Consider the following 12,946-nt stretch of genomic DNA (forward strand, 5'->3'; position numbering starts at 1 on the left):
AAAAATGCAGTTTCTCAAAAAACACAAAAACAAGTTTATGCATTTCATAATTATAGGCACTCAGAAGACTGGATCCACTATTATGAAATTTTGTGGGGACATTTGTGGACAATATTCAAATTTACTGTACTTGTGAAAAGTACACACTTTTTTAGGGAAAACACGTTAACCGCAATTAAAAAAGTGTACCGTACTGCTGAAGAGCAGTAAAGGCCACTGATATTCATATTTGAAGCTCCTTCTACGGATGCAAAAGCATATTTTATTCTGAAGAAAACATGTCATTGGAACAGCCAAAGATTTTAAAAAAAAAGGGAAAAGAAATGATAATCGAGTTACCTGCAGACAGACTTGGCACAATAAAGTATAATGTGAAAAAAGCAAGGTAAAAATTAAACCTGAGTAAAAGTGCACTTTCCACTGACACACATCCTGGAGGTGTCAATCAGTAGATTTGGTCGGATCTGATGTGAATCACGATTTACAATCTGTGCGGTTTTTTGTTTTTCTTAGATTAGGGGCCCTGCACAGCCCTAATGTTCTTGGCAGCGCTGAGGAAACACAGTGGTCATTACTGCAAGCAGACCTTCACCACCCCAGACAGAGAGGGGCCCTGACCACAGCCCCTCCCTCAACCTCATGCCACGCCGTCCAGTCGCAAGGTCCAGCCATGACCACCGGCAAGGCTCGTGACAGGCAGAGTGACCACCAGTCCAGAGGGCTGCAGGGCTGACCACTTCAAAGGCGCTGGGTACCCCAGCAGTGTCACCTGGGAGCATTGGAGGTAGGGGGAGGGTGTATTAGCAGACCAGGGGAATGAATTGGGATGAAAACAGCAGGAAAGACAGCACGTTGTAGCGGGACTTTTAAACTCCACCCAAGACAGCGTTGTACTTATTTGATCAATGTAGCTTATTTTGACAATTTGTCCCTTAAAGGGCCACAGTGCTGCACAATGATTGTGTCCCAGAATTCCTCACATTTGACCAATCTACTCACATTAGTTTGGGGCAGCGTGAGCGGAGTGCTGATCTCAACTGTGTAATCGGAGGGCCACGCCAGTAGGATGGCGTAAACCTGCTGGCCTTTGGATGTGAACCTGAGGACGGATAGGAACAAAACCGAATTAAATGCAATGACGACAACAGAACGATGCGAGAGCAGCTCTGGCAATGACATCATGCATCGTCTGACCAGATTTCCACATGCGAACCCGAGCTCTAACGTCCACTGCACAGCCTTGGGGATAAAAACAGTGATAAACGACCACTGGAACGAACGCGAAACTTTACCTCACTTACTACGGTGGGTTTTAACATTAAAAAAGACCTGCCGCGTGGCTTTTCCAGCAGAGGGGCCGCAACTCACCACAGCGGCACAGAGGAGTTCTCCATCTGCACCCTCCAGGGTCGCGAGGCGTAGATGGCCTCACCATTGACGTGCAGCCAGTCGCCCAGGCCACGCAGGCGCTCCTCGAACACGGGCGGGATGGTACCGTCCACCGTGGGGCCCACGTTCAGCAGGTAGTTCCCCCCCAGGGCTACGGTGCGCGTCAGGTCCTGCTCGGACATGCGGGAGAGGAGGAGCTCAAAGTCAAATGACTTGTCCGGAGGAGCCGGCTTCAAGCACAATCTGCTCACGCGCTGTGAATGCTGGGTAATACCAACAAGCCGTCACCAAATCACCTAATAGGACCAATCAATCGATATTCCTGAAGAGGCCGCACATGCTGGACTCACGTCTATGATGTCGGGCAGTCGGAGAAGCTCGTCCAGGCGCATGTTCCTGCGGTTGCCCCACGAGTTTGTGTCCACGGATGTGCACTTCTCCCACTTGTGTTTCGGCAGCTGACCCGGCGTGTACTTGTCCTCGCAGTTGTAGTAACCGCCGTGCTTGCAGCTGCACCCATCGCCCCACCGGTCATTGGTCACCACCGTGTCCTGCGAGCAGGGTCAACGACACACTGTAACGTTCCAAACTACAGCTTTGACAAGTTGTACCGGTCGACACATGGCTCCATGTACCATCCAAGGTCCAAATAAGTGCGGAACACACCTCAACCACTTCAATTAATACACTTCATAAAGCGGTCACGCAATTTGAGCATCTCGATATGACTACTAGCACGTGTTCTCCAGCATAAGAAATGTCACTGGGCACCTGCAGGAAGAGAAACTCAACATAGTGGTCAACAAAGGGTCCCGATCAGCTCCTATCTGAACATTTTCACACCAGACCTTGTGATTTAACCTCCAAATCCCCGAGGTGACAGGGATCCAGCTTTCAGTGTAACTCTCATGCTGCAATGCAGATAAGTGGGTCCTGTGCAGAAATTGTCACAAAGATGATAAAAGATACAGGTTTCACCATTTACAGCATCTGCTTTGGCCTTTTCAGGAATTTCAGGTGTAACTCTGCGAGTCTACAAATGTCATACATTTACTCATTTAGCTGACGCTCTTCTCCAAAGTGACTTACAATGTTAAGGTACTTTACAATTATTCACTCATTTATACAGCTGGGTAATTTTACTGGAGCAATTTCAGAGTAAGTACCTTGCTCAACGGTACTACAGCCAGAGGTGGGGATCGAACCTGTGACCTTTGGGTCCAAAGGCAGTAGCTCTAACCACTATATACTTACCAGCTGTCCCATTTATTTCCCCATTAGAAGTTAGGGTATTTTGACTCCCGCATCACACTTTAGGGTTATTAATTCCAGGGAAACCTGTACTAAGATGTTTTTTGTACACTTTCGTTTAAAACACAACGCCAGCAGTTGATCATGGCGAAAAGTAAAAGGAGAGGAGCATCACACACCTTCACGGGGCTGCGGTTGTAGAGCCAGGCAAGGAAGCCGGTGGAGTTCCAGTACGTGTCCTTCGCCTCCCAGTCTCCGTCCGACCAGATGAGGTCCGGTTTGTACCTCGAAGCAAAAAAAAACTTCACACGTAATCTTTAAAACCATGACATGTGACAGACACACACACATCCCGCTGTAATCAAAGCCAGGCAGGACGGTTCACCTGTGTTACCTGTTGACCAGATCGTACAGCTCTGGCAGCACTTTGTGGAATACGTATCCCTGGGTTCGAAAGCCGGACTTCTTGTCAGCCAGGTAGAGGGGGTTGAACCACTCAAAGAGGGAGTGATAGAGACCATAATGCATCGACCTGGAGGGCAGCAGAATATGAGCGCGCCATAAAACACCGCATGATCAACACATGATGAGTGGCTAATGTCATAAAGTCTACCACTTCTAGAACACGGTTAATGGACAGTCAAACGGTCTCACAGTCACATTTGGGCTCCCAACTTTGAAAGGGAGCATTTAAAAATTATTGTCCACTTTTGGATGAGTGCGGGCATAAGACAAGAGTCACTGGGTCACTGATGTCGTATATGATCATAGTGATTCTCTATAAGAAACGTTTTTGATGAATTTGCTCCACCTAGAATGTTTAGTTTGAATAAGCACCTTTATTTCACCCTTTTGACTTGGCTTCTCATCCGTCACACCTGTTCCCCACCTAACCATCAACGTCTACAAAGGAAGCGTGTGCACGAGAGCGCCCACGCACACACACACCTCTTCCTAACAGCAGCGCCGAGCTCCCCCACAATGTCCCTGTGGGGTCCACAGTCCACGGAGTTCCAGTTCCAGGAGTGTGCCGAGGGCCAGTTGGTGAAGCCCTCGTGGTGTTTGGAGGTGAGCACCACGTACCTGTGGAGGGGTCAAGCACGGTAAGGTGGATGCGTGTCCGGGTGCACGAGGGAAAAGGACAGCTGACAGGTTCAGTACACAATCCCTCGCTGACCCTGCGGTTGCGGAGGAGAACCGCGCTCACTTTGCACCGGAAGCCCGGAAGATCTCGGCCCACTGGTCCGGGTCGAAGAACTGGGCGCGGAAATCGGGCGCGAAATCGGGGTAGCTGAACCCGGGGGGGTAGTTCTTCCGCATGAAGTCCACATAGCGCGGGTCCTTGGCCCCCTGCCAGTGCCACCAGAACCACTCGCTGCCGAAGCCGGGCACGGCGAACACGCCCCAGTGCACGAACACGCCCAGCTTGGCCTCGTCGAACCAGGCGGGCAGCGGCCGCGAGTCCAGGCTCTCCCAGTCCGGGCTGTATTGGCCCGCGGCCCCCGGGACCAGGACCGTCGCCATGGCGACAGCCACCAGGACCCCCCACTCAAGGAGCATCCTGAGGAGAGCAAAGCCGGAGACCGAGCTGGACTGACGGAGCAGAGTGGTGGGGGGGAAAAAAAAAAAAAAAACTAACTGCAGAACTGCGTCTCACGCAACAAAATGTGGGTAAATCGAACCGAATCGAGGCAACAAAACAGATCCGGGCAAAGCCGAGATGAGCTTGGCTGAACTGAACTGAACAGAACTGAGTCGCGGAACAGAAACTGCAGCCGCTGGGGCTACAGGAGACGCGCGGGCAGCGGAAGCGACAAACAGCACCTCAGCCGCGCGGCGCCTTTTTAAAGAGCCGCTGCCTCGCTTTTTCACGTTTTTTCTGACTACGCTGAAACGCCTCACGGCTCCCCTTCGCCTGCTGACGGCGGCACAACTCGAAACAGCGGTCACGTGACCTCTCGCGTGACTCGCTCACGTGACCACCGGTGACGGAACCCTGTTTGGTCACGTGATTCAAATCAGCATCAGCGCTCCGCTGCCCCGCTGTGCGGTGTAACGTGTCTTCGGAAGATACGGCGCAGCGTACTTTGACAGCGTTAAACACTGAGGGATGGAGAAAAGCGTCCACAGTTCGGTTACTCACCGACATTTCATTGCCGAATAAATTCAGCGCACGAGCCGCGCTCGCGCGTGTCCTTCCCCCGCTGCCGCGCTGTGCGCGCGTGCTCGTCTCCTCGCTCGGGGCGGTTCGAGAAACCTGCGCTCAGAAGCGTTTTGTTCCGAAACGTTTTCCCTGTCCTTTACAAGTAAGCCGGTAAAAATGCAGATTTATTACCGCAATCACAGCTTTACAATAGTTTAACACGTTACAGACACACACCGAGGGGCTGCGGCAGAATTTTCCGACTTTTTTCTGTCAGCTTCCGTACCACAGGCAAACGGGGCATGGATTAATCTTTATTTAACATTAAATAATTAAGTTTACATTAATCACTTCGTAAACATGGCAGAAGTCCGAAAAATGGGGACATGAGAATCAGTAATGACCTGCAAAACATCACATGTAAATACAGTACAAAAAGTAGTGAACAAGAATACCAAATAACCAAGCACTTGAAACTGAAGGGAGAAAGAATTAAACACACAAGCTTCCCACCGCTGAACGCTGTTCAGCATATTCATTTTCTCCAAAAATGTTTTTCAAAACTATACTTTGGTATATTACCATGTCATAAGGTATTTACACAGCATGATGATCTGCAGCCTGTCTTTCGTCCATGAGGAAACGCGCTCAGTGAAGGACACTTCTTCCAACATGACACCTCATGACACACAAAGGGGAAAGAAGAAAAACTGAAGTATTTAAGCAGGTTCCTCTCTATCGACACCCTCTGACACGGTCCAAACGCATCTGTGGGCCCAGATTCGGCGGCTCGGGATGCTTCCGTCCTTTCCTGTTCGAACCCGTCCTGCTGCGGTCCTTCATAAAGACGGGAACACCAAGATGAATGAAGCGCCTCGAGCGACGCTTGTCGGACTGCCCCGAGGACACGAGGGAGGGAAAGGTGGGCCGTCTCCGCGCCCCCTCCAGGAGACGACAGTGTCCGTAGGTGCGCGCTACTCCCCAGCCCACGCTACACAAGCCCGTCGTTCTCTGACAGCTGCCTCTGCAGCTCCCGCTTGTCCTCCACTTCATCGCACTCGCCGCTGGGCTCGGCCTCCTCCGCATCATCCATGTAGATGGGCCAGTCGCCGTCGCCCTCACCTCGTTCTGTCACCTCTGATTGGCTGCTCAGGTTAATGGGGGTGGAGTCCTCGTGGGTGGTGGTGACGCAGGTGCAGCTGTCACAGAGGCCGAAGCGCTTCAGTCCGTGGGACACGACGCCCGTGAAGGTGCGCCGGCAGCCCTTACACACGATTGGCCAGTTGGAGCGGTGCACCTGAAAGACACACCCACGCAGGTCAGTCAAACCGATGTCCAACGCACACGTGCATACACACACGTGCACACGCACTCACACTGAGCGAGTGGCTGCGCAGGTGCTCCTGACGAGTGAAGCGCTTTCCGCACGTCTCGCAGGGGTACGGCCTCTCCCCTGTGTGGCAGCGTATGTGTCTCTTCAGGATGCCCTTCTGCTTGGCTGTGTAGGGGCAGAAGGGGCAACGGTGCAGCTTCACCGGCACCACGAGCCCATCGCCTGCGGGAATAGATCAACACGGGCACCGTGGTCACTCCCTGACCTGGGCACTGGACCTGAACCCACAAGAAAGACGCTTGGAAACAGGTCAAGACTCTGCAGCTGTAGGGGGAAAAAAACCACTTGAACACAGCTGTTCTCCTCTCCTCTTATTTGGTTTTTACACAATTACCCAGAATCCTCAAGCCAAGAGGTTCTTAACCTTCAAGAAGATATGGACCGCTTCAGGCATCTGATGAAAGCTAAGGATGAGTTCTAGAGAAACAGCCATGAATAAATCCAGAGAAAATATTGCGCAGAAAATTAATTACATCCACATAAAAGTATGTCAGACAGTAACAGCATAGTAATAATTTATTTTTACCTCATTTTTAGTGACAGTCTATTTCAAAGCAACCCTGCGCGTTGAGGAGCTGGGTTAAGATCACCACTCTAGTCTAAAATATGACAACGATGCAGGGAAATTTTAACCAAACTATGACAAGAGACTTCAGAGTGTGTTTTAGGTAGGCATTAAGCAGCATAAACCACCCTGGACAGATAAGTTTTCAGCTCCCCTCATAAATTTCGCATGAGCTAAGCTGCTTAACGCCCCCCTCGTCGTCACGCCAGCTATACAATCGCATCACCAGTACCGAATCCTAATTCCACCTGCCGCACACAAACAGGACCCCACCCACACGGCGTGTATCTGAACACACTTGCCGTCCTCCGAAACGGGTGTGTGATGTATCCTGAGAACAGCTACGGAAAAACACTGAGGTTTAAAATAGCAGTCCAAACGAGGATGGTGGTGGTGGCGGCGGCAGGCCTCCCTCCGGAACATCACGCAATCCTCAGCAGCTTCAAGAAGTCAGCTTTTGTGGTAAAATCAAAGTAAAAACTGCACTCGGGTAACTACTTGTATGTGTGCCAGTGCGTGCGGGAAGGTGTCACGTGTCGCAATGCCTTCACCTGTTTCCTCGCCGTACCAGTCGCTCTGGATCTCCATGATGGAGGACCCCCCCAGTCCGAGACCCTCGTCCACGCGGGCCCCTCCCACCCCCGTGCCCAGGCTCTGGGCAAAGTGCTGCACGAGCTCCTCCCTGCGCTGCTCAGTCCCACCCCTCAGCAGCACTTCCAGGAACTGCTTCATGTGGTAGTTGTCGTAAGGCAGAGACGAGAGTTCGCCACCCGGCGTCTGGCTGGAGGGGTGTGGCCTGTCGTCCAGGGGTGCAGCTTGAAAAAGGGGCAGGTCCTTGTCCTCAGAGGAGCGCTCCGCCTCCTCGTCGGGGTCGAACTCCGTCTTGGGCTGCACCAGGCCCAGGAGGAAGCCGGAGGACGAGTTGACCTTGTCCCCCTGGCTGCCTTTGAGCGCTAGGTCCACTGGGAGGAAGCTGGGAAATTCGCCACGGGAGCTCTCGCTCTCCGAGTCCCTGCCGACAAGGGCCGTGGGTGTGGCGGCAGGGGGTGTGGCCGCCGAGCTGGGCGCGTCCGAGCAAGAGAGGGCACCGCCATCTGCCGGGGAGTCGGAGGAAGCAGCTGCGGCGGCCGGAGTGCCGCTGTCGGCCAGGCCTTGGCGCTCCCTCTCCTTGTCGCGTTCCCGCTCGCGGTTGCAGATCTCCAGCGAGGAGCGGATGTAGGCCTTGCAGAAGCTCACCACGTCGGTCATCTGCAGGTAGCTGGCGGCCGACATCACCTCGATGACATTGTCGCTGCGCAGGTCCAGGCGGCCCGAGTACAGGAAGTCGAGCACGAGCGAGAAGGCCTCGGCAGTGACAATGTCCAGCGAGGCAGTGCTGTGGCGCTGCCCGCTGTCCTGCAGGTAATGCACGAGCAGCGCACGGAAGTAGCCGCTGCCGGCGAAGAGCACGTTGCGGTGCGCCTTGAACACGCGGCCCTCCACGATAATGCTGCAGTCGCAGAAGAAGTCCCGCTTGCGCTGCTCGTTCAGCTCGCACAGCAGCTTCGACTGGTACGACGGCACCTCCATCTTCTCCCTAGTCGCGTGCCGCAGACCACAGAAGAGCGTTACTGAACACGCTCGTTCGGTGCGTCATGCCATTCCCTGTCCCACCCACACGCGCCCACGCACGCACACACAATCCAATGCTCCTTTGACCCCTGCGACTCTGCGAAACCCCAGGGTATCAACTTGGACTGCACTGAGCGGTCAGTGGTCTGAGCCCCCCCACCCGAAATACCTAGATGGTGGTGGTGGGGGTCCAGGCCTGATCCCATCCGACAAACCGTAGTCGTTCTGGGAATCTAAAGACAGCAAGAAATCTACACACAACAACACACTGATTCCACACTAGACTAGTGACAGTGTTCTGGGTCCTTCTGGATCAACGAAGAACCAATCTGTCAAATCAATCATCATGTATCAGTAACGTCAAGAAATACACTGAAAACAAACTGATTGTGGTAAAACTGCTGTAATAAATAACACCCTAACGCGCTAATAATACACCAGTGTGAAACACCACTTCCAGACCAATAACAAATAGTATTTGAAAATGAAATACTACAGAAGAGAATGATGTACTAAAGCGCACAGAGCAGAGGGGTTCAGGATGAAAACACACACACGAACACAGGGGTCCGACTCTTCAGATTATCATATTTTTAATTAAACGATTTGAATTAGTTCCTTGCACCAAATGCAGACGTGTAAACCCACGGCGAAGCCCCACGCGCATCCTCCCCCCCACCGAGCTCAGTGTGACACGTCTTTAAACGGCGACAGTGAGTGAGAAACAGACACAAACACACCGCTCTCCGACTCGTGTTACCTGGACGTCGAGGACCGCCGGACTCTTGCCGTTTCGCTGCTCACTTCTGCTATTGTCGCTATTGTCACTATTGTCAGTACGGCTCCTGCTCGCACTCCGCTCGCTATTCCCCTCGCACGGATCCCCCGAACGCCACGCCGCCGCTCGCGCACGACGCCGTCAGCTGGCACGCACAGGTACTGCGCCGAGATCCAATCAGAGCGCGGGAAGTGCGCAAGCGTTTTCCCTGCTTCTGGTATGCTGGGAAGTGCAGTTTTTTTGTTTGATTCCCCAAGTTCTGCGCCTACAGCGTTTGTCAGTGATCAACCTTGTCCACGCAGCTGAAACCTTCCCTTTATGTAAGGTTTCTCTTTCCGTTGTCACATCACAGCAAAACACCGATACAGACGAAGGAAAAAGTGTACCACTGTAGTAAGATTATTGTTACCACATCACGAAAGGCTTTTATTTTTATTCTCGGATGGCACTCCGCACAAAAGCGAGAAGCGCTGAAGTTAAAATACACCGAATGTGCAAAATGGGTTTATTCCGCATGCAGTCAGTTTGCATTGTTATTAACCACCAAAATACTGATTTCAGTGAGTTTTTAATTTCAGGGTCATTCGATATTTGTAAATGTGCACTGGTAAAGGCATTCTAAATGAAAAAAAAAAACGTTTTCCTGTATTCTCAGACAGAAAAGGGGTTAAAAATAAAGCAGTGTTCGCAGCGATCTGCTTTTATTCCACTTCGCTGAAGGTCCAATAACCGAGGACACGGTGGTTTCCGCACCGCCTGTGTTTTACATTGTGGCCGACAGGGGGCGCCACAGCACCGGTGTGAGAGTGCCCTGATTTCTACGGTGCCATGAAGGTTTTTTCTGCTTATAATAAAGGCTCCAGTTCCAAGTAGGGCAGCGCAAGTAAATGAGAACAAAACGTGTTCAGTGTTCAGAAGGAATAAATGACAGCCTACAGACGTGCAGAGCGAAAGAGAAGATGCAGCTTTGTTCTCTTTGGGAGATGAAAGCGCAAACCAAGAAAGCATGTGAAAGTGAACTTTGAAAATGAAAACAAAAACAGAAACGTCCCACAAGCACGACCGAAATCGTGATCCCGCAGTAGGAAAATAAAGGGTGGGCGAGGCACGAGATGGGCGCATGCAGAAACACGCGGGGGCTCACGGGGGGCCCTTCGAAGGTGGTGACATCTGTTCCAAAACAAAGGATCCCCCCCGAGCGGCGGCACGGGATCGACGGGGGGGCCTCGCGACGGCCCTTTCTTCGCTGGCCTGTCCCTCGCTGGCCTGTTCCTCACCGGTCTCTCACCCACATTGTCCCCAGGCGGATGCATGTTTACACGCTTTTGCTCGCAAGGAAAATAAGTCCTTTTTCATTCCCGGGCCGCGAAAGTAAACGCGGCGGTTCCTGCCCACCGCGCCCATGGCCTGCTCCGCCGTCCGCCAGCTTCACAAGTCTCTCTCGGAGGTCGTCGGGTTACTTGTTTGTTTAAGGAATTTTCCCATGGTAAACAGAGGAATACTGCCTCGGGAGACACATGGAACACAAAGGCTTTGTCGTGGCTTTGCGGGCCGCGTGGTAGACATTCATGTATGGCCCCCCCCTTTGAACACGGTATTTATAGACTCCCATAAAGTCGTCTTCGTGAACGCAGTCTGCACAAAAAATAATAATGATAAATTTCTTTGGTCTCAGAACTTTAATCATAACCTGTTCTTTGGCTGCAGCTGTGAACATTCATGAACCAGGCCTGGAACCCGGTCGCAAAGAATGGAGCTGCATGACCTGCCATGAAGAAAAAGTTTTACCTGCAGCTCCATGTGATACATAAGGCTCCCTTGCGTTACTAATGATTACCACCCTTAATGTGGAGATCATTTTTACATTGAATTTTTAAGGGTCCTGTGATTGGCTGCTTGGTGGTCCTACATTCAAGGGGGTCAGAGCAAAAAGTCTGTCAGTTGTCAGTTTTGGCCCCAGTGTGGTGTAACAAGCTCCCTCCGTCCCTCAGAGCTGCTGAATCCCATTCAGCATTCAAGAAGGGGCTCAAACCCAGCTCTTTCGGACTCGTTTCCTCTGCCGATCTCCTGTCAGCTACATTAATGAGTCCAACACTTACATTACACGTGCAGTGCGCCTTGTAGTACCCAATTCGGGTATGTGTATGTGCGACAAATAAGCAGACAAATTTGCATAGTACAAAATTCTGCAATTTGACAGTCATGCAGCTCCATTGTGAATATTGTGAACATCCTTTATTCAGTGGTTAAACTTTTTGTATTGAGTGTTTCATTTTAATATTAATCTGTACTAGAGTTAAATATGGTAAGAGTGTACCCAAGTGTTCTAGTGCCCTGAGCGGAGACCTGAAAAGAAAGGCTGCAGATGCTAGATGTCATAAAACTGATGAAAACAAAAGAATGTGACACTGTTCATTAAACAGGTTTTATAGCATATCATAGTCGTGCACCATCAGAGACGATGCTCAAATAAGAGCTTTTTTTAAATACAGTATTTATTGTATTTTATTTAATGTGTTCTGCCCCTAACCATGTTTTCCTGTTGAAAGCAATATTTTGATTCCACAAATAATATTAGAGCAGATATGGCTGTATTCACAAGTTGAACATCACTTCTACAGGTGGCTGTTTGTAAGGTAGCAGGTAGCGTAGTTGTTTAGGCTGCTCCCTTGTACTTTGGAGACCAAGGTTCAAATCACCCCTTGTGCTGCAGTACCCTTGTTTAAAATCCCTGTGCAATATTGATAGAGTAAAAATTACCCACCGGTGTAAATTGGTTTGTCAATATGGAGATAAGTGTCAGATAAATAAATGTAACGGTGATATAAGACAGCTGAGCTGCTTTGTTGGTCCTCCTTCTGTATCCAGAGCTCTTTGCCTGTTGATGATGCACTTTTCTTTGCCCTGATTTGTGCATCGCTTTGCAGAGAAGCACCTTCCACATGCATAAATATGAACTCACAAATAAATACGAATGTAAATGCGAAGAGTTCTGAGAAAACGATAAACCACCGATCGTTTCTTCATAACCAGATATAGGTTTTTTTCATGTTCCCTTCTCTTCTCATTCGTCTCATTTTCATTTGTTTGCGTCACAAGCGCTTTTCTCCAAAGTGACGTGTAACTCCGAGTAAACAGAAGTGTAAACGCCGGCAGGGAGACGCAGTTCAGTTCGGAGATGCAAGTTCGTCATGCGGCCGAACCCGAGACCTTTGGGGTAAACAAGGAATTTGGAGAGAATGAGCACAGTGTCATCGGTGGGACGAGAGCCAAGTCGCACCCGAGCCGTGGAGGCCTACGGGGCATAAGAGGACGAGGGAAACCCTTTCTGTCTGTAATTACCTCTTGGTCGTCCTCCACGTCTTCGCCCCCCATGGCTCCTCTCCTCCAGAAATAATCACGTCCCCCTTTTATTATCTCACATTCGGAGCGATTCGAGAAAAGGGTGACGACACGAATGCAGCGCCCACACGAGCGTCCGCTTGGACTTCGGTTCACCTCACCGTGTCCTTTGCCATCTTTTTGTCCTTACCACAGTCACTCTTTTACATCATTTATTCATTTACCTGTATCTGCTGACAATGATTTACCCCTTTATTCAGCTGGGTAATTTTACTGCAGCGGTGCAGAAAAAGTACTTTGCTCAAGGATACTGCAGCAGCAGATGGGATTCGAACCTGGGTGCTTCAGTTTTAAGGTAATGGCTTTAATCGCTACGCCACCTGCTACACCGCTAATGTGTGTTAGAACTTGCATTTTAACAAATTAGAAATTATCTCAATGGTGGGCGCAGCGGCGTGGTCTCTGGTGGGTCTG

At 50.8% G+C, this 12,946-nt stretch overlaps 2 protein-coding genes across 2 annotated transcripts; both read right to left on the reverse strand.

Annotated features, from left to right (window-relative positions):
• Positions 1-239: 239 nt before the first annotated feature.
• LOC108938870 (tissue alpha-L-fucosidase-like) lies at positions 240-4,575 on the reverse strand. The gene is made up of 8 exons (XM_018759836.2): positions 3,848-4,575; positions 3,589-3,723; positions 3,035-3,172; positions 2,820-2,925; positions 1,740-1,940; positions 1,369-1,559; positions 1,000-1,099; positions 240-769 (listed from the first exon to the last, which is right to left on the reverse strand). Exons 1-8 carry the CDS (start codon positions 4,198-4,200, stop codon positions 638-640), a joined length of 1,356 nt encoding a protein of 451 aa, XP_018615352.2. The 5' UTR covers positions 4,201-4,575; the 3' UTR covers positions 240-637.
• A 509-nt stretch (positions 4,576-5,084) lies between these two features.
• On the reverse strand, positions 5,085-9,265 carry zbtb8b (zinc finger and BTB domain containing 8B). Its single transcript, XM_029248537.1, has 4 exons — positions 9,113-9,265; positions 7,293-8,317; positions 6,160-6,338; positions 5,085-6,080 (listed from the first exon to the last, which is right to left on the reverse strand). Exons 2-4 carry the CDS (start codon positions 8,308-8,310, stop codon positions 5,775-5,777), a joined length of 1,503 nt encoding a protein of 500 aa, XP_029104370.1. The 5' UTR covers positions 8,311-8,317; positions 9,113-9,265; the 3' UTR covers positions 5,085-5,774.
• Between the last annotated feature and the right edge of the window lie 3,681 nt (positions 9,266-12,946).

The sequence above is a fragment of the Scleropages formosus genome, chromosome 23, assembly GCF_900964775.1.
Source record: "Scleropages formosus chromosome 23, fSclFor1.1, whole genome shotgun sequence".
Classification (NCBI taxonomy): domain Eukaryota; kingdom Metazoa; phylum Chordata; class Actinopteri; order Osteoglossiformes; family Osteoglossidae; genus Scleropages; species Scleropages formosus.